This window comes from Garra rufa, chromosome 5, assembly GCF_049309525.1.
Source record: "Garra rufa chromosome 5, GarRuf1.0, whole genome shotgun sequence".
Taxonomy (NCBI): domain Eukaryota; kingdom Metazoa; phylum Chordata; class Actinopteri; order Cypriniformes; family Cyprinidae; genus Garra; species Garra rufa.
In genome coordinates, this window is record NC_133365.1 from 16,039,699 (window position 1) to 16,067,438 (window position 27,740).

The following is a 27,740-nucleotide window of genomic DNA, read 5'->3' on the forward strand; positions in this document are numbered from 1 at the left end:
GCACTCTGTATGATTTCAATATGCACTGTGTGTGATTCCTGTCTGTTCCTGTCTGGCTCCTGTGTGCTCCTTAAGTGGATCCAATTTTTCCAAGCGAAGGCAGTGGAAGTGGCGAAAGTGACACTGACTTCTTTCTTCCATCTTTTCACTATCATCATGGTAAGATTCTTTTTCTCACAGTTTACTTTCAATACCAAACTGGATTCTGTGGGAAAAAAATACCACTTTGACTTCATATAAAACTGAAGTGCCTCTTAATGTTGTCAAAGTTCTCTTCAGGTCAGACAAAAGAGGTTTTATTTGTTTTTATTATTTCCTAACTGCTTGATTTGCTCCTGCTTTGGCATTTCAGAGGCACTTCATGCCCCATTATCTGTCATTTGGGCCTTGGCAGATCTTTTCAACAGAACTCCTTTAACCAATTCTAATTCTCTGCTTACTGTGCTTTTTGTTTTTCTTTCTTTTGTCGATTTATTGCGTAATTGAGGTCGCCCCTTTACACAAGGTCTATTTTGTAAGTGCTAGATTAAAAGTTGTAAAGTTTAAGAGCTGCCCATAATGGTCAAATCCCCAGACTCTGGATTGTAGACCCTGATTTCTGCCAAGCTGTTTACATAGTACTGAGGTCTGCAAGCAATACCAGGAAAGATGTGGGAAAAGCAAATAGCCTTCATGTTTAGGGGAGGCCAATAGGGGTAAATGATGTTTTGAAAATGTCACGGTTCATCTCAGTGACACGTCTCTGTGCCCTTTTTTAGAAATTGTTTAAAAGTAGTAGTAGCAATACAAATATAAGTCTACTTATTTTCTTTTTTTATATAATGCTTGAATAAAGATAAAATTTATTTTTGTTCTGAAGCCAACCTCGGCGCTGCTGCTCGTATCATTGTGACCATCGCTGCTTCTGATGAGGCTCATGGCGTCTTCCAGTTCAGTGCAGACTCTCTGACTGTGAATGGCACAGAACCTGAAGAGGGCAGGAGTACTGTAGTACTGCAGGTCAGTCCCCCAGTTTTAAACATGGATCATCATTAATGTGTTTCTTTTGACACATCTGTGGGGGGAAAAAAAATCCTTAATGCGTTTATGTTACAAATGTACATTTAATGAGATGGGATTTAAATTTTTTAGAAAAAGAAATCAATATTTAAATATACACTGTCGCTCAAAAGTTTGGGATCAGTACGATTTTTAATGTCTTTTTAAAGAATTATTATATGCTCATCAAGACTTCATTTACTTGATCAAAAATACAGAAAACAAATGTAATATTGTGAAATATTATTACAGTTAAAAATAATGGTGTTCTAAATTAATATAATTTATTCCTGTTATGCAAAGCTGAATTTTTATCAGCCGAAATCACTCTAATATGCTGATTAATTACTGTTATTATCAATGTTGGAAACAGTTGTTCTGCTTAATATTTTTTTTGGAACCGGCGATTCTTTTTTTTTTAGCATTCTTGATGAATAAAAAGTTAAAAAGAACAGCAATTTTTCAAAATCTAAATATTTTCTAACATTTATGAGTTTTTGCTATTACGTTTTACCAATATAACACATAATTGGTGAATAAAAGTATTAATTTCTTTCAAGAAAAAAAAGAATAAAAATTTAGCTGACCCCAAACTTTGAGATAGTAATTTATATTGTTACAATAGATTTCTATTTTAAATAAACACTGTTCTTTTCAACTTTTTATTTGTTAAAGAATCCTGGCAAAGAAAGGATCGCAGGTTCCAAAAAATCAGCATATTAGAAAGATTTCTGAAGGATCATGCGACACTGAACACTGGAGTAATGATGCTGAAAATCCAGCTTTGTATCACAGGAATAAATTATATTTTAAAAATATATTCACATAGAAAACAGTTCTTTTAAATTGAAATAATGTTTGACAATATTACAGTTTTTTCTGTATTTTTGATCAAAAAAATGCAGCCTTGATGAGCATAAGAAACGTCTTTGAAAACCATTAAAAATCCTACTGATCCCAAATGTTGAACGGCAGTGTATATACAATAGTTCTTTCTGGTTCTTGAATCTGATTGGCTGATAGAAGTGTGATATTCTAGTAATATCAGAACTCCAATCTTTTTACCGTTTGTATTACTTGGGCATCGAGTGTCATGGTAGATGCCAAAATCCACTATATATGTATAAATAGCTCTGTTTTTGTGTCATGAAATGTAGTTTTAAGAGTTTTTCAGGCAAGTATGCACTTGTTTATACTTCAAATATGTGGTTTGTTAATAAGATAACGGCTATTTAAAAAAAAAAAGGTTTATTGAAAACAAATTGTAAGGTAAGATAAATGTTAATGTTTAATATGAGTATGCTTCCTGTTTTTCCTCAGGTGATTCGTAGCTTTGGCGCTCTGTCCAATGTGACAGTGTACTGGGAGGCAGATGCTAATTCAGAGGGAGAACTTGTTTATAGATCTGGCAATGTGACCTTTGAGGTGGGCCAGACTGTTGGAAGCATCTACTTATTGATTTCCCAAGATGACATTCCAGAACTTGACAAGAGCTTCAAAATCCGCCTCTCTAATGTTTCTCATGGTCGACTCGGAAAGGAAACTACTGCCACGCTGACTGTGTTGGCCAGCGATGACCCTTATGGAGTTTTTGTGTTCTCTGACAGCAACAAGCCAATCCGTGTGGCAGAAGCAAATGCTGTCATCAGCCTGAACATACAGAGGAGAAGAGGCTTAATGGGACGGGTGCGAGTGACATATAGAACATTGAGGGACACTGATGTTGCTCCATATAGCACACCGGGAGTGGGTCGGGCCAGTGCAGGAAATGACTTTGTGCCTGTTGTGGAGTCTGTGATATTCTCTGCAAATCAGAGTGAAGTAAATGTGACTGTAAGGGTACTTGAGGATGAGGAGCCGGAGAGGGCGGAGTCTGTGTTTTTGGAGCTTGTCAATGTTACTTTGGTTGAAGGGCTGCAACCCAGACCAGGTAAAAGTCACTTGAAATGTGTCTTGAATTATTATCTACAAACTGTGCAGAAGTCAGGATGTGTGCTAAGAATTACTTTTGGTTTTTCAGTTTCTCTTTCCCCTCGACTTGGGCCACGGAACGCCACTGTTGCTCAGATCATTATAGAGGCCAGCGATGATGCTTTTGGGGTGCTACAACTGTCTTCCACAGCAGTGAGCGTGCCTGAGTACTACGTTGGACCTATAATTAATGTAACACGTATTGGAGGGATTTTTGCTGACGTGTCTGTCAAGTTCAGAGCAGTGCCATTGACTGCTAGAGTAGGTGAGTTTTAATGAATGTATTTCAGCTGTTATGAACCTTGCTGTGAAATGGAATTTTCCTTGTTATTCTAGCATGTTATAATGATTTCTGAAGAATCATGTGACACTGAAGGTTTTTCGCCCAATCCAAACCAGTGCAGAAAGATTCTTTGGAGAGTAAATATTAATAATTGTCAAAAAAGTTGAACTTTTGACTCACTGTTGTGGCAGAGCTGCTTTTACTAAATCGACAAAAACTCTTAAAGGCAAAGAGATATTTTCGCCAAACTTGGAACACGTATGTAAGAGCTCAGTCTGAGGTCAGAGTGAAAAAATGTAGAGTTTGGGCACTTGGTGGTGCTATAACAGGGAAAAATCATGAAAATGTCTAAAACTGCATACTCGTTAGTCCAATTGACTATTGGTATTGTTGTCCAAAGGGCCACAAGTGTGGTGAAACGAAAACTCAAAATAGTTAAAGATACAACGCGTGCCACTTTAAAAAAAAAAAAAAATCTAAGATTATGAGATTAAAGTCATAATATTTTGAGAATAAAGTTGAAATATTTCGAGAATAAAGTAAAAATTATGAGAATAAAGTCTACATGTTTTGAGAATAAAGTCAAAATATTTAGACAATAAATTTGACATATTTTAAGAATAATGTTGAAATATTTCAAGAATAAAGTCGAAGTATTTTGAGATTAAAGTCGAAATATTTTGAGGATAAAGTTAAAAGAAAATAAAGTTGAAATGTTTTTGATAATAAAGTCAATATATTTCGTGAATAAAGTCAAAATTACGATAATTAATTCGTAGCAATTGTGATAATAAAGTAATAATATTTTGAGAGTATATTCTAGCCTTTTGCGCATACAATACTCAATACTGTCCCTGCGATTATAACACATGGTATGATGTCTGTTAATAATCCCACATATATTCTGGTGGCAACTTCTCACAGTGCTCCCAGTCCGGGCCATTTGCATGCGTAGGCTATGCTGTGAAAATATAACTTTAATTGCTATGATTTAATTGTCATAATTTCGACTTTATTCTCTAAACATTTTGACTTTATTCTCAAAATATTTCAACTTTATTCTTGAAACATTTCGTCCTTATGGTTGAAACATTTTGACTTTATTCTTGAAACATTGACTTTAATCCCGTAATTTTTGATTTTTGGTATTTTTTTACATTGCACTAAAACAGCGTCATATAAAGGAATAGTTCACCTAAAAATGTAAGCACTAAGGCATTTAAAAGGATAGTTCACACAAAAAAGAAAATTTTGTCATCATTTTACTCACCCTCATGTTGTTCCAAACCTTGGAAAGTTTCTTTCTTGAACACAAAAGAAGAAAAGAAGATATTTTTCAAGAACCAAACAGTCGTTGGTCCCCATTGACTTCCGTAATAGGGATATACATACTTTAGAAGTCAATGGGGACCATCAAATGTTTGATTACCAGCATTCTTCAAAATATCCTATTTTATGTTTAACATAAAAAGAAACTCGTTAGAATAGGTAACACTTATTCACTATTAACTACGACTTTTCCCTCAATAAATTTCTAATTTGCTGCTTATTAATAGTTAGTAAGGTAGTTGTTTAGTTTAGGTATTGGGTAAGATTAGGGATGTAGAATAAGGCATTAATATGTGCTTAATTAGTACTAATAAATGGTTAATATTCTAGTAATATGCATGCTAATAATCAACTAGTTAAGAGACCGTAAAATAAATTGTTACCAGAAAACAGGTTTGGAACAACATGAGGGTGAGTAAACCATGACAATTTTCCTTTTTTGTGTGAACTATCCCTTTAAATTCCTTAGGGCTTAAACCCTGATAACTGCTGCTTGCAGCTATATTTCTATTTTTTTTTTATTGTACATTTTATATGTATTTTAAGTTGTAATAATATTTTATAATAATACTGTGCTGTATAGGTGATGACTACAGTGTGGCCTCTTCTGATGTGGTTTTGCTGGAGGGAGAGAGTAGCAAGCCCGTCCCTATTCTCATTATAAATGATGTGGTGCCTGAACTGGAAGAGACCTTCCGAATTGAGCTTCTCAACCAGACCACCGGAGGCGCTCTTCTGGGGGACCTCACACAGGCAATCATTACCATCTTACCCTCAGATGATCCGTATGGATCTTTTGGTTAGTTTTTATCAATAACATGCTTGTCATGGAAGTTCAGTAATGAAACATCTGTTTAATGTTTTCCATAGTTTACATAGAGAAGAGAATTAGGTAATGTGTTTTTGATGGTTAGTTTTTCAGGCTGCACCCATCACAATCGAGGAGCCAGCAGTGAATGCTTTTGAGGTTTCCCTACCCATAGTGAGGAACGCTGGAACTATAGGTGATGTGGATGTCCAATGGAGAGCCACGGTCAACGGGAGACCTGCAACTGGTGATCTGCGACCTTTATCTGGTGAGGTCAGGTTTGCTCCTGGAGAAACCTTAAAGACACTGAAAGTTGAGGTTTTGGCTGATGATGTACCTGAAATAGAAGAGGTGAGTGTTGTTTTTTAAGCTTTATAAGGGCGTTTGAAAACTCTAAATTACTTAAGTGTTTCTGTTTAATTCAGATCATAAAGGTTGAGCTGATAGGTGCCACCAATGGTGGGACCATTGGGGCTGAGAAAGTAGTTGATATCATTGTTCCTGCCAATGACAACCCTCACGGAACCGTGTACTTTGAGCAAGCAGTGTACCGCGTCCAGGAGCCACTGGAAGGGATCTACATCTCCAACATTACAGTTCGAAGAAGGTAATGTGCCTTTTGCACATTTTTGTCCATATGCCTTTCATTTTGTTTTGAATGGTATATTGTGTGATTTTTATTACAGTGGTGGTACCTTCGGCATGCTGGAGATCATTTATAGCACCTCTGAAGTTGATATCGTAAGCAATGCTCTCAAGCAAGGCCGAGATTTCCTGATTTACTATGATTCTCCATTGGCTGGAGTGCCATCCAATGCCCTCCGCAGACCCATCAACATCACCACAGACACAGATGTCCTAAATTTCTGTGCAGCTTTCTGCCTTAGAGAGCGGGCTTGCCAAGCTTTCAGCTTCACCAGCGCCCCAAGAGCGAGTTGCTTCTGGGTAACATCTGGGGCTAGACAACTAAGTCCTTCCCCACAAACCTTCACCTATTTAAAAAACACCACAGCGGCCGCTTCGCTGTTTAGCTCGCAGGCTGTTGCTGGGAACGACTACATAACCATGACGGCTCAGACCGCAACCATGCTGGACAGATCGGGAGCCGCTAACCTCACTGTACCCATCTTGACTGACTCTTTGCCGGAGGTGGATGAGAGTTTTATAATTAAAATCCTGAGTGTTAGCTTGGTCAACGTGACCGCAACTGCCAAGAACTTGCCAACGATACAGCAACCGGACACAGCTTTGGTGACTATCGGGATGAATGGAGATGCATTTGGAATATTTTTGCTCTACAGCATTAACCCTAATGCTACTCAGGATGGGCTGTATCTTGAAGTGAAAGAGGAACCGAAAACAACAGTGCTGCTGGTCATTGAGAGGAGAGGAGGCAGTATGGGACAGGTTACAGTGGAATGGAAGTATGTTGGTGGCAGTGCCACACCCAACGCTGACTTCAATGGGACAGGGGAGACCCTCATCTTTGCAGAAGGTAAGTCTTGTCTGCGTTGTGCTTTTTCTATGGTACTATCAACGCGTGCCACGATTCGGGAGATTTACTTATGCTTTTGACTTTTTGAAGTTTTAACAGTCATTTTTAAAGGAGTAGTTTACTTCCAGAATAAAAAAAAATCTGGTAATTAACTCACCCCGATATCATTCAAGATGTTTATGTCTTTCTTTCTTCAGTCGAAAAAAAAATTAAGAAAAGAAAAGAAAAGGTTTTTGAGGAAAACATTCCAGGATTTTTCTCCATATAGTGGACTTCAATGGTGGCCAGCAGGTTGAAGGTCCAAATTGCAGTTTCAATGCAGCTTTAAAAGGCTCTACACGATCCCAGCCAAGGAATAAGGGTCTTATCTAGCGAAATGATTGGTCATTTTTTTTTTTTTTAATTACGTTTATATACTTTTTAACCACAAATGCTCGTCTTGTCACTAGCTCGACCTCACACATTATGAAATCACGCATACATGACATAGGCGGAATTATATTTACAGTGTTTTCAACGTGAACGTGCAAAGAAAGTCAAACACCCTTTACAAAAAAGGTAAAACAACAACCAGAAAATGATTGTTACCCGATTGGTACCCCCTACCCTTTTGAACCGGAGTATGCAGACCTACAGAAGAACTAACTGTACATGACTTTTCCAACGTGATTACATAATACATAAAGTTGTAGATGTGCATCGCAAAGCTAGTGCAAGATGAGATTTGTGGTTAAAAATATACTTCTTATTTTTTTTAAAAATTGACAGATCGTTTTACTAGATAAGACCCTTATTCCTTGACTGGGATCGTGTAGAGCCCTTTGAAGCTGCATTGAAACTGCAATTGAACCTTCAACCTGTTAATCCCCATTAAAGTCCACTATATGGAGAAAAATCCTGAAATGTTTTCCTTAAAAAAACTTAATTTCTTTTTGACTTCAAAAGCCTATCTTAAATCTATTCTTTAAAACAACAATATTGCAGTTGGTGTATGACCTCCTGTCTGTTCCTTTAAGGTGATGTAAAGAAGACCCTTGAGTTTGTCATCACGGATGACATGGAACCTGAAGACAATGAGACTTTACAGATTGGGTTAGTGAGGACTGAGGGTGGCAGCCGTATCCTTCCCAGTTCGGACACAGTCACCATCCTCATCCTGGCTAATGACAATGCAGCTGGTGTGGTGGGCTTTCACACAGCCTCACGATCGGTCATCGTCAGAGAAGGTCCGTGTTTTCTCTCCACTTTTACAATTAAGGCTTGTTCACACTGAGAATGATACCTGTAACAACATTAGCATCCATACCAACAGATGTAACATTTAGTTTATTCTAGTTTGTGATTTAAATGCTCAAGCTTTTTCTTCTGTGGTTTTTTATTTATCAGTTGGAAATAATTTAAAGTTGCCATAGAATGGAAAACTGTATTTACCTTGGCATAGTTAAATAATAACAGTTCTGTACATGGACATGAGATACCGTGAGTCTCAAACACCATTGTTTCCTCCTTGTTTCCTATTCTTTAATTGTGTTAATCTGCTGTAGGTAAGCAGATTCATGTAATTTTTCCAACAGGCAGAGGTGCTTTTAAGAGTAACATAATTGATTTAACTTCTGTTACGGGTATGTGCAAGTGTAGCGGCATTTTAAACATGTTGTAATTGGATAATTAGATATCAGTTTATGTTCCATAGTAACTAGTAACTTAGTACCAAGATGCGATGAGAGAAGAGGGATCTGCAACAGCTGCTACATTGGGGAAGATGGTTTGTGTCATCATGCATGCATGACAGGACACGTGAATTCTATCTCTGTATATCCAGTCTTTGCTGAAGTACTAGTTAATCTAGTCAGCAAGGAAAATGAACTCTTATACGTACATGCATCTCATTAATATGTGACCCTGGACCACAAAACCAGTCTTAAGTAGCACAGGTATATTTGTAGCAATAGCCAAAAATACATTGTATGGGTCAAAATGATCAAATTTTCTTTTATGCCAAAAATCATTAGAATTTTAAATAAAGATCATGTTCCATGAAGATATTTTCTAAATTTCCTACCGTAAATGTAATCCAAAAGTAACTTTTGATTAGTAATATGCATTGCTAAGAACTTCATTCGAACAACTGTAAAGGTGATTTTCTCAGTATTTTTATTTTTTTGCATCCTCAGATTCCTGATTTTCAAATAGTTTGATCTCGACCAAATATTGTCCTATCCTAACAAACCATACATCAATGGAAAGCTTATTTATTCATTAAAAAAATTGACCCTTATGACTGGTTTTGTGGTCCAAGGTCACATATTAGCTTCTAAATCACTGGAGGGTTGTATTGCTTGGAGTAAAACCTTGAACCCAATAAACCTAATGCAATGTCCACATCTCATTATACCATAAAATTGTTAATAGCTAAGGTTAGATGTTCATTGTATTCAACAGGTGGGAGTTTATCTCTGCTGGTGGAGAGAACAGCTCCTGCTATTGGAAATGTCACAGTGGATTGGAGAATCGAAGGCCCTCGGGTCTCAATGACTTTTACAGACACCTCGGGAACTCTGTTTTTCTCTGAGGTAATGAATAAAAAATGTTGCTTTACCAGATCATTCTTCTAAACTTTTAAACCTATGTATTGGTCAACTAGCAAATTCATAGGACAGTGAGTGATTAATATTCTACCTCATCTTCTGTTTCAGGGAATGCTAAATAATACTATAGTGTTAAGCCTACTTGAGGATACCACACCAGAAGAAAGAGAGGAATACAGAGTTATCCTATCAAATATACAAACCAAAGGTATTTATCTGAATCACACACAGGAAGGAGTTCCTCGAAAGTTTACGTACTGTATATTTGCAAGTTAATCTCATGTTACCACGTTTAGCCAGGCTGCTAATGTTTACTATTAGTATTTATGAATCCAAACTTGTTCTTAATATTTCACAATTTTGCTTCTCAGATACATTATCTTGTCTTAAAGGATTAGTTCATTCCAGAATTTAAATTTCCTGATAATTTATTAACTCTATGTCATCCAAGATGTTCATGTCTTTTTTTATTCTTCAGTTGAAAAGAAATTAAGGTTTTTTTGAGCAAAACATTCCAGGATTTTTCTCCATATAGTGGACTTCAGTGGGGATCAGTGGGTTGAAAGTCCAAATTGCAGTTTCAATGCAGCTTCAAATGCTCTACATGATCCCGGCCTAATAATGAGGGTCTTATCTAGTGGAAAAAAAGTATACTTGTGCTCCTTTTGTACTAGTTGAACATTATGTAGTAATGTTGGAAAGGTCACGCATGACGCAGGCAGAAATACTAACTCAGTGTTTGCAAAGCAAGCGCGCAAAGAAAGTAAAACGCCCTTTACACAAATAATTTTGAAGTTGGAGGAGAAAACGAGATGAAGTATTTTGCCCATGCGTTCTTTCAATGTGATTATGTAATGCGTGAAGTTGTAAATGCGCAAAATTAGCATTTGTGGTTAAATGACCAATCATTTAGCTGGATAAGACCCTTATTCTTTGGCTGGGATTGTGTAGAGCCCTTTGAAGCTGCATTGAAAATGCAATTTGGACTTTCAACCTGCTAATTCCCATTGAAGTCCACTATATGGAGAAAAATCCTGGAATGTTTTCCTCAAAAAAGATAATTTCTTTCAGCTGAAGAAAGAAAGACATGATGATAATATTTCATTCTCTCAGGGGTTACCCAGACAGGCATGGCAGCTCTGAGCGCTCAGGGTCGTGAAGCAGTGGTGAGCGTGGAAGCTAGTGACGAACCATTTGGTTTGCTTAGCATTGCCCCCTCATCCTTAAAAGTCACCACTGATGAGAAAGACACCACTATTAGGATTTACATAAACCGAGAGTTTGGTGCATCAGGTCAGTTGCGCTAATAAAAATCGCTCAAAGTGTTGTCCTGAAGTATACGGGTGTAAATATTGCGTCTTCCCTCTTCAGGTGCTGTAAATATAAGCTATGAGACAGTGCAGGGCTCTCTGCAGGACCTCAGACAGACTGAAGGTGCTCTAGCTCAGCCAGGCCTGGACTACAGACACGTCTCCAGCTCTGTGATCATGCAGGACGGACAGACATCTGTGTCCATCCCCATCACCATCTTCGATGTATGAATATACTGATCTAACATTGACTACATTCTGCATTTAAGTTTTAATTGTGATGTTAATAAAATAAGAAATGTTTTTAGATGCTAAATTAAATCAAAGACATATTATATTAACCATAATTGAATTAATCAAGAAACATTTTTTATTTTTCATTGACAGGATGACATCCCTGAGCTGCAGGAGTTTTTCTTAGTCAATATAACATCAGCTGTCCTCATAACCACCCTCCCGACTGCTCCTAAACTAAGTAAGATGATTAATTTAGCAGAATGAGAGTATTTAATAGTGTTTTGTTTTCTGTAATTATTCGCTTTGCTTAATCTTCTTTCAATTATACTTTCTTCTTGAACTTGAATTCTGTTGCATCTTTTCCTAGAGATTTACTATACTTTGAAAGGTAAAGATACATACCCATACATGTGCTTCATATGCTCTAGTCTAGTGCTTTGTGCTTCTTGTCAGAGGGATATTTTATTTTTTGCAGCTCACAGCAGTCTGAGCTCTATGATTCCCAAAGACAGACTGTATTCCTCGCTTATAATCAGTGATTTGTAAAGAATATTAGTAGATGACTATTGGTGTAGTAATAGTGGTTGAATAATGTGGCAAATTACTTTTGTTTGTGCTTTTCCTGAAACCCAAAGCATGCTGCCATAGCCCATAATTCTATCCCTTAAACTTTTATTTTATTTTATTTTATTATTGATTATCATCCTTTATTCTTAACTGATTTGCTTAATTTTAAATACATTTTTAAATAATTTAAAATTGTAACTATTGTTGTGATTATTTTTATGATTATTTTAATTAATTTTATGTAAAGCACTTTGAATTTTCATTGCGTATGAAATGTGCTATATAAATAAACTTTTATTTTATTTTACTGTATTTTTAATTTAATTATTTTATTGATCATCTTTTATTCTTCACTGGTATAATCAATTTTAATTACATTTTTAAATCATTTAAAATATTTAATTCCTCACTTTTATTGTTGTGATTATTTGATTATTTTAATTCCTTTTATGTAAAGCACTTTGAATTCCCATCGTGTATAAAAAGTGCTATAACCTTTTATTTTATTTTATTCTGACATATTCCTGTTTTTCCAGATACTGAAGGCCTTGTAGCAGAGATTAGCATTAATGCTAATGATGGAATCCAAGGGATCATAGGCTGGCAAAACATAGAGTATGATCTTTCTTTCTTTCTTTCTTTCTTTCTTTCTTTCTTTCTTTCTTATTTCTGTCAAACCAAAATTTATTCAGAAACCTTCAACATTTCTCACATTACCACAGTTTATTCTCTATAGTTTAGAAAATGGTAGTAAAATATGACAAGAACTCAGAGTTAAACTGTGTCAGAACAAATTCGTCTTGATAATCACAAATGAATTGGAGTCAAACCAAAAAATGTTCAGACACCTTCAACATTTTTCACATTATCAGAGTTTATTCGCTATAGTTTAGAAAATGGTAATAAAATATGATAAGCATTTAAGAGTTAAACAGTGTCAGAACAAATTCATCTTGATAATGTCAGGTAACTTTGATAGAAAGGTATGTAACAAAACATGGTCAGGTCAAAGTGTCAAATCAAATTTTTGGTCCCAAATTTGTATCAGTTTTACTGGTAGTCCACTGTATGAAGAATTTTTGGGTATAATATGTCACAGTTTACTTTATTTTGCTATCCTCGCTTGATAAATGAACTAGAGTGTCCTGCTTCCACTAGTTTAAAAATATCAAAAATTATATTTGGTGTCTGAATCATTTTTGGTTTTACTGTATATAACGCATGGTATGTTTCACTTTTAAAATCTTTCACTTTAGTAAAATGTTTAGGTAATGTATGTATTTTTTCCTCAGCTATGTGGTAAATGAGACAATCGGCGTGTTAACTCTGGTGGCGTACCGTGATGCCGGGACGTATGGAAATGTGTCCCTGTTCTTCTATGCCCAGAATCTCGAAGCTCAGTTGGGTCTAGATTTCAATGCCACCCCATCAGTGAGTCACAAACACTCTTTCTAGTTTTTAAATATCAGTAATTATTCAGCATCTGTTGTTAATAATTACTGCCCATACACACCTGCACAGATGATTCATTTTGTGGATGGAGAACGGCACAAGTTTATCGAAGTCCAGATTTTAGACGATGCCGTTCCTGAAGGGGATGAAACATTTCAGTTAATTCTAGCAAACCCATCGGCAGGGCTGCAGCTGGGAGAGAACACAACAGGTCTGGTATGCTGGGAGACGCTGAACATTCATGAGTTTCCATGACCAGTGTTTTTTAAGTTTTCTCAAATGTGTCTCCATAGCCACCGTGACTATTCTGGCCAATGATGATGGCCATGGAATCATATCCTTCAATAACAGTGAGCATTTCCTGCTGAGGGAGCCCACCTCTGTGTCAGGTCTTGGGGAGAGTGTGGCCACCCTCTACATCATACGAGACCCTCCTCAAGGCGTGTTTGGCACTGTAACGGTCCAGTTCACGATCACTGATGTCAATGGATCCCTGTACACTGAAGATCTCACACCTTCCTCTGGCTTTGTGGTACTTGAGGATGGAGTCAGATTCAAGGTACTGTATAAAAAGCTGTTACTGACCAATGAGAATTTAATGAAATAGTTAACCAAGCATAATGCCTTGCCAGGTCTGTTTAAGTTAAGAAAATACATGTCCAGCGCCTTTCATGTTTTATGTTGCAGCCTTATGTTAAACTGCTTTAAATTGCTTTTTTCTACGTCAATCCGCACTCCACATACCATCATGACAAAGCACAAACAGGTTTGTAACAACTTTGCAAATTTATTAGAAATAAAAAACTGAAATGATTCCATTTCATAAGTATTCATACCCTATTTTGGGACACTTTAAAATGAGCTCAGAAGCATTCATATTGCTTGTAGATGTTACTACACTTTGAGTATAGTTAACCTGTGGCAAATTAATTTGAATGAAAATGATTTGGAAAGGCACACATCTCTCAGAAAAGGTCTAACAGCTGAAAATGCATATCAGAGCAAAGACCCAGCCCTGAGGTCAAAATAACACAGATCTTGGGAAGAGTTCAGAAAAAAAATCTGCTGCACTGAAGGTTAACAGAAGCACGTAGCCTCCATTATCCATAACGGAAGATGCTTGGAACAAGTAGGACTCTCCCTAGAGATGGCCTACTGGCCAAACTGAGTAATTGATGGAGAAGATGGATATACTGGTGACCAAGAAGCTGATGGTCATTCTAGTTGAGCTCCATGATCATATTTGCAGATGGAAGAAACTTACAGAAGGATAAACATCACTGCAACACTCCACTGTTCTGGGCTTCATGGCTGTGTGGCCAAACTCAGTCTTCTCCTCAATGATGACACATGAAAATCCACTTGGAATTAGCAAAAAAGCACCTAAAAGACCATCAGACTGTGAGAAGCAAGATTCTTTGCTCTCAATGATTCTCAATTCCAAGCATCATGTTTGAAGGAAACCAACCACTGCTCATCGCCTGCAGACTACAATCCCAAAAGTAAAGTGTGCGGGTAGCAGCTTCATGCTGAGGGACTTGTCAGAGTAGAAGGAAAGCTCAATGCACCAAAATATTTAGATAACCTTCATGAGAACCCAGTCAAGAGCATTTAATAAAACCTCAGACTGGGAAGAAGGTTCACTTTACAACAGGACAATGACCCTAAGCACACAGCAGGAGTGTCTTACTTTGTGAATGTTCTTGAGTGGCCCAGCTAGTGTCATGAGCGCAATCAAATATTTCTGGAGAAACCTGGAAATGTCTGCCAGAGAGAAGAAGAATGGCAGATAATTGCCAAATGCTGATGTACAAAGCTTGCCGCATCATACACAAAAAGACTTGAGGCTATAAAGGTGCTTCAACTAAGTACTGAGTTAAGGGTATGAATACTTATGCAATGTACTTATTTCAGTTTTTTATTTTTATTAAATTTGCAAAGTTGTCACAAATCTGTTATTTTGACTTGTCATCATGGTGTATGGAAGGTCAGTTGATGTAGGAATAAATGTAATTCAAAGCAGTTTAACATAAAGCTGCAATATAACAAACTGTGAAAAAATGAAGAAACCAGTGGAAAACCTAAATAGTATTATCTTTGTTTTCTAGACTGTGGAGATCTGGGCTGTTCTGGACGCTGAGCCAGAGATGAACGAGACATTCACAGTGACTCTGTCCAGCCCTACTGGAGGTGCTCGGCTGGGAGACTCGCTGCAGACTTTCATCACCGTGCTGCAAAATCAGGCTCCTCTAGGACTCTTCAGAATATCACCATCATTTAACAGGTACATTCACAGTTTGTTCTAAACAGATGTCAAGCTTGTTACCACACAATCTCTGCTTCTACTGCATTTGTGCGTTTTCCAGGACTCTTGACACCTTGACAATGGAGGAGCATAGTGGTACGGTGTACCTGACTGTATCTCGCAGTAATGGGTTGGAGTCAGCCGTCAGTGTGGAATGGGAGACCTGGTCAGGAACAGCATTTGGCATGAGTAAGAAATTGCACCAGTAAGGTCATTTTGGTCTGCTCAATAACTGCATGACCACAGATTGTTTATTGTATTTGTAGGAGGAGAGCAGCCAGTGTTGGCTGTGTATCAGTCTATCAGGGATGGCTTGGCGTCAGTCTGGTGTGTGGTGCCCAATGAAGACTCTGCTCTGGTTTTGAGGCTGCTCAGAGGTCCAGCTCAGAACCAGGCTGTGCTATACAAATGGGAGGGAGTCTTTGTACCTGTGGAGGTATGCTCTGAATTCAGTTAAAGCATGTTGCATGTTGGAGCAATAGCCATGTGGGCAGCACTTTGGGGCTCAGATAGAATGTCCTGTCTTCAGAAACAATGTCCTCCTAATCTAATAATAACGGCAAACAAGGACAAAAAAAGCCCAATTCATGGTGTTTTAGTGGAAGACGATGTTGTTCAGTTCAGTAATTATATCAGCTAATGCAACAAAATTATTATGTATTATGTTATACATATAATCATCGATTGCTTTAAACTACACAATGTTTAAGTCAAATTTACAGTTTTATTTAATGTTAAAAAAAGTAATTTGCGATCTACGGAACCAATATCTGGGAAATTCAGGCATTGAGATTTTTTTTTCAAGATTGTAATTTGTTATGTGTGGAAGCCTGTTTCTGACACTAAATAAAAAAATTAAAAAAAGGTAATTGCAAAAAGGTAATTCTCACAGTTTTGACTTTTTTCTTGCAATTGCAAGTTTACATCTCGCAATTCTGACTTTATAACTCGCAATGGCAAGTTTATATCACTCAATTCTGAGAAGAAAGTCACAATTGTGAGATATAATCTTGCAATTCTGAGACCATCAGTCTTTTTCCCTCAGAATTGAAAAGTCAGAATTGCTAGTTTATATATCACTTTATTATATATAAAGTCAGAATTGCAAGACATAAACTCACATTTGCAAGAAAACAGTTGAGTTGAGTTAACTCACAATTCTGTCTTTATAACTTGCAATTGCAAATTTGTATCACACAATTTTGACTTGATACAGTAACTCGCGATTGTGAGTTTATATTACAATTCACAGAAGTCAGAATTGCGAGAAAAAGTCAGAATTGTCAAAAATCTGAATTGTGAGATGAAGTTGCAATAACCTTTTTTATGCTTTATTCAGTGGCGGAAACAGGCTTCTATAGTCATGCTTTGTCAATGCAAGACAAGTATTTATTATTATTGGTTTTTTTTTCACTTCTTCACTGCTTTTCTCTCTTTTTCACTCTCTTTTGCATAGTTTATCAGCATCCAGAATCCCAGCTCTTGTGTGGGTTTCACAGTGAATGGCTCCAGCTATGTGGCAGTTTCCCATGCACACAGCACCGTGTCATTAACTGCCACAATCAGTTTATTTCGGCTTCAGGCAGACCTCAACCTCACTCAAGTGAGTATGCAGCCGATTTTATCTTTTCTTCAGCTGCCATTGACTATAGCTGAATTTTGGTTATCCTGTGACAACCACAGACACATGATTTATCTCACTATGGTCAGATTAGTATTTTCTATGTGGTGTATTTGTGTATTGTTCACTGTTGTCCCTTTTTGTAGGAGCAGACTTTTACTGTGAACAGCTTCGGTGTCAAACACTTCTCCACTGAGCTCCAGCAATATTTAATAGCTTCAAGTGAGGTAAACTCAATCTGACATGTAAAATACAAATGTGAAGTTCCAAATGGAAGAATTAACATAGCAATAGTAAGAAATACTCTATTGAGATCATTCCTCTCTGTCTTAAGATCTTTGTGTGGGCTGGAGGCTCATTCTCTCTCCATCAAAATCTGGACTTACAAGATATTACCACAGTCAAACCCTTCAGACGAGGCAGCAGCAACCTACAGTACCTGGCTGTGTGCAGGAACACAACGTCATCAACATGTCTCATATACCAGTGGAGTAATAGACGTTTCCAAAACCCTCAAACCTTAGCAGTCAGTGCTCGAGTCAAGCAAGTGGAATCATTTCAGATGGGAGGAGATACGTTCCTCCTCATCATTACTGAAGGTGCGTCGTCTGTGATACTAATTTGAAGATGTTTTGACAGTTATTGTGTGATTTTAAAAACGATCATTGATTTCTCTATTGTTCACATTGTCTCCATGAAAAGGTCCAAGCTCAACATGTGAAGTGTTTATGTGGGGTTCTCAGCAGAGCTTCTTCCAGCAGACCCAGTCCATTTCATTTCCCAGGCTCTTTTCAGTTCACCCTTTTACCCCTCCTTCTGGAATATGTGAGTTGCCAGACAATATAGTGCAGTCTGTTTAAATAATAGCACATTTAGTGTGTTTCCACTATTAAGCATATTTTACCCGTATTTCGTATTTACCAAAATTATATACCTTAGTTTATTGGTATTTTAATTTACATGTAATAATAATAGTGCTTGCAACACAGAATTCTATTTGGTCTAAACCCTTAACCCTATATATCAAAATATTTCAGACCAAAACGCTAATGTACAGGCGCTTCTTTCTTGCTGTTCAAAAGTACAATTTTTTTTAAGAAATTGATACTTTAATTCCTCAGGGATGCGTTAAATCAAAAGTGATAGTAAAGACTTTTACATTGACTTTTTCTGTTCTTTTGAACTATCTTTTTGAATCCTGAAAAAAAACCATATCATCCAAGATATTCATGTCTTTCTTTCTTCAGTTGAAAAGAAATTAAGATTTTTGAGGAAAACATTCCAAGATATTTCGCCGTGTAGTGGACTTCAATGGGGTCCAAATTGCTTGAAGTTTCAATGCAGCTTCAAAGGACTGTACATGATCCCACCCGAGGAACAAGGGTCTTGTCTAGCAAAACAGTCGGTCAATCGGTCAAATGGTCAAATGTATATATGACGATTTTGAAGTTGAAGGAGATAATGAGATGCTAGTGCAAGACGAGCGTTTGTGGTTAAAAAGTAAAAAAAAAACTTTTTTTTCACTGGATAAGACCCTTATTTCTCAGCTGGCATAGTGTAGAGTCTTTTGAAGCTGCATTAAAACTCCAATTTAGACCTTCAACCCACTGGCCACCATTGAAGTCTACTATATGAAGAAAATTCCTGGACATTTTCAAAACCTTCAAAAAAAAAAAAAAAAAATTGTGTTTTTTAAGGAAAACATTTCAGGATTTCTCTCCATATAATGGACTTCTATGGTGCCCCCGAGTTTGAACTTCCAAAAGCAGTTTAAATGCAGCTTCAAAGGGCTCGAAATAATCCCAGCCAAGGAAGAAGGGTCTTATCTAGCGAAACAATCATTTATTTTCTAAAAACATTTACAATTTATATACTTTTTAATCTCATAGAGTACACACAAAGCTAGACAAGACGAGCATTTGAGGTTAAAAAGTATATAAATTGTAATTTTTTTTTAGAAAATAACCGATCATTTCACTAGATAAGACCCTTCTTTCCTCGGCTGTGATCGTTTAGAGCCATTTGAAGCTGCATTTTGGAAGTTCAAACCCAGGGGCACCATAGAAGTCCATTATATGGAGAGAAATCCTGAAATGTTTTCCTCAAAAAACATAATTTCCTTACGACTATAGAAAGAAAGACATCTTGGATGACAAGGGGGTGAGTACATTATCTGTAAACTTTTGTTCTGAAAGTGAACTACTCCTTTAAAAGAAACGCAAAATGTTATACAGTATATTTTTGCAAAATAAACTTTGATTTGTTTTGTCTTGAATATATTTAACTATATGTTTGCCTTGCGACAAGTGTGTAGACTTCATGTAATTTGCAGTATCATATTCCGCAAAACCGTCTCTTTGTGTTTCTTTGTGTCTTAGCTCACCTGTTGCTTGCGGGTCTAAATGGTTCAGCGCTGTACTCATGGAGGTCAGATCTGAGGCAGTTTGCTGAAGTACTAAAGTCTCCGGCTGCACAAGAATTCCTTTATCTTCCTGTTCCTTCTCTTAATTCTACCAAGAGTCTCATCGTAGCCACTGGAGAATCAAACTCTGTTGTATATGAGCTGACCTCAGTGTCCAACCAGTCTGACTTCATCCCCAAGTATTTATTTATTTACTTATTTATTGTGATATACTTTTTTCTAGAAGTCTAATACACTGTTACTGATATTTATTCATATTTTCATCTCTTATCCTCAGTTCGGGAGAGCTGTTTTTCCAACCTGGTGTCCGTGAGCTAGAAATAGCAGTGAATGTAATTGATGATGTTGATCCGGAGGAGGAAGAAAATTTTCGTGTCAGCCTCAAAAAGCCCAAAGGAGGGGCAGAAATCGGCTTTCGTGGTCAAGTGACCTTGTTCATTCCTGCTAATGATGATGCTTATGGAATTATAGGCTTTGCACAGGTATAAAGATCAGAGTATATTGTGTGCTTCAAGTTGTTGTTGTTTTTTATTTAAAGATTTGCTGAAGATGTTGGTGCACAGTTGATAATATACAAATAATATTTCTTTGCAGAACTCTTTAATGCGGGAGGTGGATGAGTTGGACAATGATAACCCTGTGTCTCTGAGCATTGAGAGGAGAAGAGGCAGGTTTGGCAGACTAACAGTACACTGGAGCGCCTACGGTAGTCTGGATGACATTTTTCCCACTTCAGGAGTGGTGAGAGCTGCTGTTTTCTGTTTTAAGCTGTTTTAGTAATGATATTTGACTGAACTGCATATTTTAAATAGCACATTTTGAATCGCAGACTGTTATTCCAGTCCAAAATCACAACTCTTTAACTACATGCTGCCATTTGTAGCAGTTACATTTGTAATTGAAATGTGCAAGCGACTATTTTCAAAAACAATGTACTTTTTAAAGAACCTGTTATTCAAGCTTATTATATAAAGCTCCCAATTGGGATAACAAAATGTCAGCATACAGTATAACCACAAAGCCATCTGTTCTTCATGTAGGTGACGTTTTCTGAGAGCCAGGCTGTTGCCACCATCTCACTGAATGTGTTAGCTGATGATATGCCAGAGTTGGCAGAAAAAGTCACCATTGTCCTGACCAAGGTCACAACGATTGGAATAATCGATCCATCCAGAGGAGCCACGATCGACCCTCAGCGTGCCCAAGCAAACCTCACAATTAGAGCCAATGGTTCACCCTACGGAGTCGTTGGCTGGCACCTCGATTCCCAGTACTTCATCACGCCAGAACCTCAAAGTAATCAATCTGTGTTTAACTTTTTCTCTTTTGAACTTTGCAGAAGAATAAAATGAACTGAATATGAATGGCTAAGATAGCCAATAAACATTTCTGTGGTGTACCGCTAAATATTCAAGTCAACATTTCCTGTAATCCAAATCACTGAGAAGAAATATGTACATATTTTCCAGCTGTGTACTTAGTCTTGGAATTCCGTGTTTTACATAATTGCCCCGTTCATTACCGTATGAAAATATTTGCTCTTAAATACACACTGATGTAATTATTTACATTTTTTAAAATTTCTTTCACTTCAGAGAGCCCAAGTAATATTACACTGAGTATTGTGAGAGATCAAGGAGCATCAAGGGATGTATTAGTTTACTACACCACCAAAGCAGCCCTCCACCTGCCACCTGTCAATCAGGCTACTGAGGGATCTGACTATGTAGCCAAAGAGGCCACAGTCATCATGAAAGAGAATGCTACTGTTGTTTTGGTATCTATTACCATCTTGCCGGTGAGTACCATGACTCAACTAATCTGAATACTGTACTGAGATGCCATATAATAAAAAAAACCTTCAGAATGTTAAAGAGAAAATTCTGTTATCAATTACTCACCCTCATGTTGTTCCAAACCCATAAGACCTTTGTTCATCTTCAGAACACAAATTAAGATATTTTCATGAAACCCGAGAGCATAGACAGCAACACAACTGACACGTTCAAGGCCTAGAAAGGTCGTACATTGTGGAAAAAGTTTTTTCGTAGCTTCGAAATATTATGTTTGAACCACTGATGTCACATGGACTGTTTTAACAATGTCTTTACTACCTTTCTGGGCCTTGAACGTGATAATTGCGTTGTTGTCTGTGCAGGGTCAGAAAGATTTCATCGAAAATATCTCAATTTGTGTACTAAAGATGAACAAAGGTCTTCCAGGCTTGGTGCGACATAAGGAGGTGCATAATTAATGACAGAATTTTCATTTTTGGGTGAACTATCCTTAAAATGATTCCTAGTAAACAAGTCAATAAATGGTGTAGGGGTTGAAAACGTCAGCTGGTGATTTAAAATATGTAGGTTTAAATCCTGATCACGTAATTTACTGACTTGCATTGGTAGCTAAGTATTTGAGTGCCAAATCAGCATACTGCAATGATTTCTAAAGGATGATATGACACTAAAGACTTGAGTAATGGCTACTGAAAATTCAGCTGTGCACATCACAGGAATAAATTACGTTTTCAAATATATTACAATAGAAAATGGCCATTTTAAATTGTAATATTTCACAATATTACTGTTTTACAGTCTTTTTGGTTAAATAAATGCAGCCTTGGTGATTATAGCAGTCTTCTTTCAAAAACCAGTTAGTCACAGGTCGCTCAGTCTGAGAACACGCTGTGCTGAAGCTGATGAGGAGACAGATTGACCTCCTACAGCACAAGCCAACAGCCACTATCACCACCACAGAAACCCCATATTTTTTCAGTTTGCTCCTGGAATAGCTCGTGCCTTGCAAATTGCAGTGGTCGTTAGATATTTTTGCATATTGTCCAGCCTCAAAAACCACATGTTGAATTTGTTTGGGCTGGAAGTTTATGACTCAGACTACTGACATAAATCAGCATGTTCTTAGAAACTAATTGTACAGGAACTCTTTGGATGATACTTAGAATCTGCTGAAGAAATTATTCTTTATGTTAAGATGTAATGTGTATAAGGTTTCTGGGGGGTATCAACTAATGCTGAATATGATATGCATGCATGTAGGTAGAATAGGTTAGGATTAAACTTGGATTAATTACTGGAGGGTTTACGGCATGTGCGTTTGCTCTTAGGATGATGTTCCTGAACTGGCTGAGACATTCCTTGTAAACATCACTAGAGTTGAACTCTTGGGTGGAGACACAGGAGCAGCTCAGCCCAGTGTGAGGAGACCTGGTTTGGAGATAGCCGAGGTCACCATTCAAGAGAACGACGATCCAAGAGGAGTCCTCAGTTTCAATGTCTCAAAGGTTCATTTACAATGAATTATGTCTAGTTCTATTCTTCTATTATTTCTAGTTCTATATATTGTGATTTTGTTATTTGTTTATTTTGTCTGTATTGTTAATGAAGCACACTAATGCACACTTTTACAACCCCTTGTCTTTTAGGATGTTTCTGGGGCAGTGCAGGCATTTGAGGTACCATCACCTGGAAACTTCCTTCGCCTGGCTGTCACGCGAATGGCCGGTAGATCTGGTAGACTGGTGCTTTACTGGGAGACACAAACAGTCACAGCCAGCACTGAAGACTTTAGTCCTTCTTCTGGAAACCTCACCTTTCAAGATGGACAGGTAATAATAAAAGGGATAGTTCACTCAAAAATAAAAATTCTGACATTAATTACCAGTAAGACCTTCGTTCAGCTGCTGAACATAAATTTGGATATTTTTGATGAAATCCAAGAGCTTTCTGACCTTGTAACACGTAATCACATTCAAGGCCTAGAAAAGTAGTAAGGACATTGTTAAATAAGTCGACATGACATCAGTGGTTCTATTTTATGATGCTATGAAAATACTTTTTGTGCACAAATAAAGCAAAAATAATGGTGGAGAATGACACAGAATAGAAGAATTGCTGAATAAAGTCATTATTTTTATTTTCTTTATGCACAAAAAGTATTCTCGTGCTGTCATAAAAGTATGGTTGAACCACTGATGTCACATAGACTATTTTTTGATGTCCTTACTCCTAGTCTGGCCCTTGAACGTGGTAGTTGTGTTGCTGTCTATGCAGGGTCAGAAAGCTCTCTGATTTTATCAAAAAGATCTTAATTTTTGTTTCAAAGATGAACGAAGGTCTTGCGGGTTTGGAACAAGATGAGGGTGAGTAATTAATGACAGAATTTTTATTCTTGGATGAACTACCCCTTTAACACCAGAATTTTTTTTTATTTAATATTTAACTTAACTCGGTAACTAGCTAGATTTTTTTTTTTTTTTGTATTTTCTTTTTTTTAAGTAGTTGATTATGGGGAGCTTTACCAGATTTTTGCTGGAAAAGCCTGTAAATAGTGGAGATGGAACATAGAATAAAAATGAATGTTATAAGTTGTTTTTTTCCCCACAGGCAGTGGCTTATATTGAGATCACCATTATTGATGACACAATTGTGGAGTCCACAGAGACGTTTATGGTAAAACTGGTTCGAGTCATTGGAGGTGCCAGGTTGGGGGATGAGACATCTGTTGTGATCAGCATCCCGCCCAATGATTCACCTTTTGGTCGGTTTGGGTTTGAGGACCTAATGGTAAATTTCAGTCTCACTCGTAATAGTTGCAAAACCTTACATTTATAAGCTTTGTGTGTGGTCCACTCTGGATATTTGAGACATTTCTGTAATAACTCTTAAAGGTTGTATCAGCGATTTCTAGCCTGAAACATAAAGTGTCAAATTCAGCTGACCTTTCATCACGATCCGCTCGCTGCCTGCCCCATAAATTGTCTGTGAAAAAAACGCGTCTCTCTGGTCAGCCTAGGGTCCGAGATATGCCAAAAAAACAATCGGCACTACCAACCTTTCCACAGATAAACAAACAGTGTTCCAACCAATCAGCGTCAGGGGTTTGGTGTTGTGGACTTTCGCTCCGCCTCCCTCACATCCCTGCACCAGTAGGAAAGTCCACAACACCAAACCCCTGACGCTGATTGGTTGGAACACTGTTTGTTTATCTGTGGAAAGGTTGGTAGTGCCGATTGTTTTTTTGGCATATCTCGGACCCTAGGCTGACCAGAGAGACGCGGTTTTTCACAGACAATTTATGGGGCAGGCAGCGAGCGGATCGTGAAGAAAGGTCAGCTGAAATTGACAGTTAATGTTTTAGGCTAGAAATCGCTGATACAACCTTTAAGTAACTGTTTGTATAAATTTCTTTGTGGCAGCTTTTTTCTATGTGTTATACTTTATTTGGTGTAACCTTGTGTTTACTTAGTTTAACTAGTGGCATTAATGTTTGGATACCTGTGTGGTTACTTCATAAAAAAACATAATCAGCTTGATTGAAAAGATTAACCATGGTAATATATTTTTATCTTTCCTCAGGTCTCTGTGTCTGAGCCTCAGTTTTTAAATGACCCAGCTTCTATAGCTACACTGACTGTAGTGCGAAGCTCAGGAGGTGAAGGAGTGGTGCATTTGATCTGGCTTCTGCAGGAAGAGGGCAGAGATGACCTAAGCCCTCATAATGGAACTCTAATATTTAATGGGGTAGGTATGAATAGTGAATATGACTGTTGTCTTAAGGAAACCCCGGGGTATTAAGACTTGTATGGCTTAATATAACATAAATTATGTTTCTTACTAAAATATGTAGTAGAAAACCCATGATAGACTCACATTTTTTAAAAAGCCACATCATTTTATACATATTTTGGACTATGGGGGACGCCATTATTTCAATGACGTGAAATGGCTGCAATCGGTGAGCTACTGGCTCTACCTGTTGCTATTTTTACCGCAACACAGCTTGGAAAATAAAATACTGATACGATGCCACATTGTGTGTCTTTTGGTTGTCATTTTCAGTCAAAGAGAAGCAATATAAGTCTGTTTTTCTATCGATGTAAAATTATGTAGATTTTTTTAAACAATGTAAATCTTTTATGGATTTTCTACTACATATTTCAGTAAAAGACATGATTTAATTTATATTAAGACATACAAGTCTTAATATACAGGGTTTCCTTAAGTTATTTGAACAGCACTTTTACCTATGCCACAGTGAGATAATTACAGTTGTTAAATTGTTTTTTGTTTGTAGACCGAGTCAAAGAAGACTCTAGTCATTCAGGCTTTGGCTGATGCTGTCCTGGAGGGAGAGGAGAGATTCACCATCCAGCTGCTCTCTCCAAAGAATGAGCCAGTCATTGATCCAGTTAGAGGTTTGTCAGCGTATTATTACCATTGATAACATCTGGGAAACAGTTGTTGTTTCTTGTCTTCACAAATATCACTACTTGAAGCTCTCTAAGTTTCTATATTTTTGGCAGATAGTGGTCAGACATCTTTTTACATCATTTGTTTTCTTATAGGTGTTGCTACGGTTGTTATTCAAGCTGACATGGGTGCCCTGGGAACTGTAGGAATTGCTGACTCCAGCAGGAACGTTTTGATTGGCGAACCAAGAGACAATTACAATGGAACAGCTCTGGTCAGGTAAACTTTTCACCTTCTCCTACCAACAGAGGTTAATGGATGTTTAATTTCTTCACCGTTAGCATCACCAAACAGAATTCACAGACAAAAATACTATTTGATAATCGACTGTGTCCTATCAATTGCAGTCTTGTAAGAGGTCCAGGCATCTTTGGTGAGATTGCGATCTTCTGGAACATCACCTCAGCTGCAGATACAGAGTTTGAGGAGACCTCTGGCAAAGTTGTCATGAAAGACCGCCAGTCTGCAGCTACAATTCAGCTCAAGGTAAAACAATGGTATTTATTTAATAATATTTTTTTTAATATTGTAATTTAGAACTCTTTTTAATTTGATTTTAATATCTTTTAAAATGTAATTTATTCCTGTGATGGCAAAGCTGAATTTTCAGCATCATTACTCTAGTCTTCAGTCTTACATGATCCTTCAGAAACTATTCTAATATGCTGATTTGCTGCTCAAGAAACATTTTTGTAGCCGAAAACTGTTTTTGTGGAAACCATGATACTTTTTTTATAAATATTTTGTAGCATTAGAAATGTAAACAATTTAATGCATCCTTGCTAAATAAAAGTATTAATTTCTTGAAAAATACTGACCCCCAAACTTTTCCAATGTAAACCATAAAAAACAAAACCATCTTAGACTCTTAAAACTCAAAGGAAGATTGATTCCCTCTCCTCATTTCTGCAGGCACTCGATGATGAGATCCCAGAAGAAAGACGTGTATATCAGCTAAAACTGAGCTCTCTAACCCCGGGCTCAGCGATCAACCATGACAGACAACTTGCCACCATCACTATGGCTGCCAGTGACCTTCCCCATGGGCTCTTCTCCTTCTCCCAAGCCTCTTTGCGTGCCACTGAGGAGGACAGAGCTGTGAGACCCCTTGCATGACATTAGCACTGATGAGACACAAACCACAACCAGAGGACTATGTGTTACTGCCTGTTCCCCTTGACTGGGAAAGTCATTGAATCTTTTTTTTTTAACTTTCATAAAGCAATAGCCTAGCAACCATTGATCCAATGACAAAAAACACTGGAAAGTTTTCTTTATGAAAGTCTTTGTGTCAAGATTAATGAACCCAAGGTTTCCCAGTGTGCTTACTGGGTATAACGGAGCAACTTAGAGGTAATAGGACTATATTGAATTTAGAAACGGACACACAGGGTAGCTTTGATCATTAAAGTTTTCCTAGAATCAATTCTAGCAGATTGTAGGAGATGGGAATGTGAACTTATCTGTGAACTTATACTCAAAGGTACATGTAGTTCAGTCTTTAACATTGTTTTTTCTTTTACCAGGTAAACGTGACCATCGTTCGCTCTATGGGTCTGTTTGGCAGTGTGTGGGTCAGTTACCACACAGAAGGCAGATCTGCGATTAGTGGACAGGATTTTGGACAGTCCTCTGGTCGGCTGCTCTTCAGGCCTGGGGAGAGCTCAAGGGTCATTACGCTGACTATACTCGATGACGATCTTCCAGAAGGACCAGAGGAGTTTTTCCTCAACATTACTCTAGTAGAGCTTCTAAATGCCAGGTAGAGTGCAGCCTGCACTTGGAATAGGATTAGCTAGCTACTTTTATGCATGCTGAAAATGTATTTATTTTCTCTTGTTTTCAGTTTAATGGATTTTACAGTGAGAGAATACGGCCTACAGATTGACCAGCCTCCAGCTATTGGCAATCTGTCCTCCCTAATGGTGATTATCCAAAAAAATGACAATGCTGAGGGCATCCTGGAGTTTGACCCCAAATATGTCAACATCACTGGTACTTTTGTGCATTCCTTATATTTTTCTCAGATCTTTTTGTGTGTTTTT

The 27,740-nt window shown here is 37.4% G+C and overlaps 1 protein-coding gene across 2 annotated transcripts in view; it reads left to right on the plus strand.

Annotated features, from left to right (window-relative positions):
• Positions 1-27,740, plus strand: part of adgrv1 (adhesion G protein-coupled receptor V1) — a 153,736-nt gene that overhangs the window by 40,636 nt on the left and 85,360 nt on the right. Inside the window, exons 25-64 of one of the 2 annotated variants that reach the window (XM_073839689.1) lie at positions 76-159; positions 860-999; positions 2,359-2,968; positions 3,059-3,274; positions 5,205-5,420; positions 5,536-5,780; positions 5,855-6,036; positions 6,116-6,924; positions 7,941-8,150; positions 9,367-9,497; positions 9,621-9,720; positions 10,626-10,805; positions 10,884-11,047; positions 11,210-11,297; positions 12,163-12,241; positions 12,919-13,057; positions 13,148-13,289; positions 13,372-13,637; positions 15,187-15,362; positions 15,445-15,572; positions 15,650-15,819; positions 16,840-16,986; positions 17,151-17,231; positions 17,339-17,603; positions 17,707-17,829; positions 19,383-19,605; positions 19,704-19,908; positions 20,021-20,167; positions 20,467-20,722; positions 21,022-21,224; positions 22,551-22,727; positions 22,869-23,051; positions 23,830-24,009; positions 24,802-24,966; positions 25,520-25,640; positions 25,791-25,914; positions 26,043-26,181; positions 26,608-26,790; positions 27,222-27,457; positions 27,542-27,690. In XM_073839689.1, the coding sequence (XP_073695790.1) occupies positions 76-159; positions 860-999; positions 2,359-2,968; positions 3,059-3,274; positions 5,205-5,420; positions 5,536-5,780; positions 5,855-6,036; positions 6,116-6,924; positions 7,941-8,150; positions 9,367-9,497; positions 9,621-9,720; positions 10,626-10,805; positions 10,884-11,047; positions 11,210-11,297; positions 12,163-12,241; positions 12,919-13,057; positions 13,148-13,289; positions 13,372-13,637; positions 15,187-15,362; positions 15,445-15,572; positions 15,650-15,819; positions 16,840-16,986; positions 17,151-17,231; positions 17,339-17,603; positions 17,707-17,829; positions 19,383-19,605; positions 19,704-19,908; positions 20,021-20,167; positions 20,467-20,722; positions 21,022-21,224; positions 22,551-22,727; positions 22,869-23,051; positions 23,830-24,009; positions 24,802-24,966; positions 25,520-25,640; positions 25,791-25,914; positions 26,043-26,181; positions 26,608-26,790; positions 27,222-27,457; positions 27,542-27,690 (7,782 nt within the window). Of the gene's footprint in view, positions 1-75; positions 160-859; positions 1,000-2,358; positions 2,969-3,058; positions 3,275-5,204; positions 5,421-5,535; positions 5,781-5,854; positions 6,037-6,115; positions 6,925-7,940; positions 8,151-9,366; positions 9,498-9,620; positions 9,721-10,625; positions 10,806-10,883; positions 11,048-11,209; positions 11,298-12,162; positions 12,242-12,918; positions 13,058-13,147; positions 13,290-13,371; positions 13,638-15,186; positions 15,363-15,444; positions 15,573-15,649; positions 15,820-16,839; positions 16,987-17,150; positions 17,232-17,338; positions 17,611-17,706; positions 17,830-19,382; positions 19,606-19,703; positions 19,909-20,020; positions 20,168-20,466; positions 20,723-21,021; positions 21,225-22,550; positions 22,728-22,868; positions 23,052-23,829; positions 24,010-24,801; positions 24,967-25,519; positions 25,641-25,790; positions 25,915-26,042; positions 26,182-26,607; positions 26,794-27,221; positions 27,458-27,541; positions 27,691-27,740 lie in introns of both variants that reach the window. The other variant, XM_073839690.1, reaches the window with a different exon arrangement.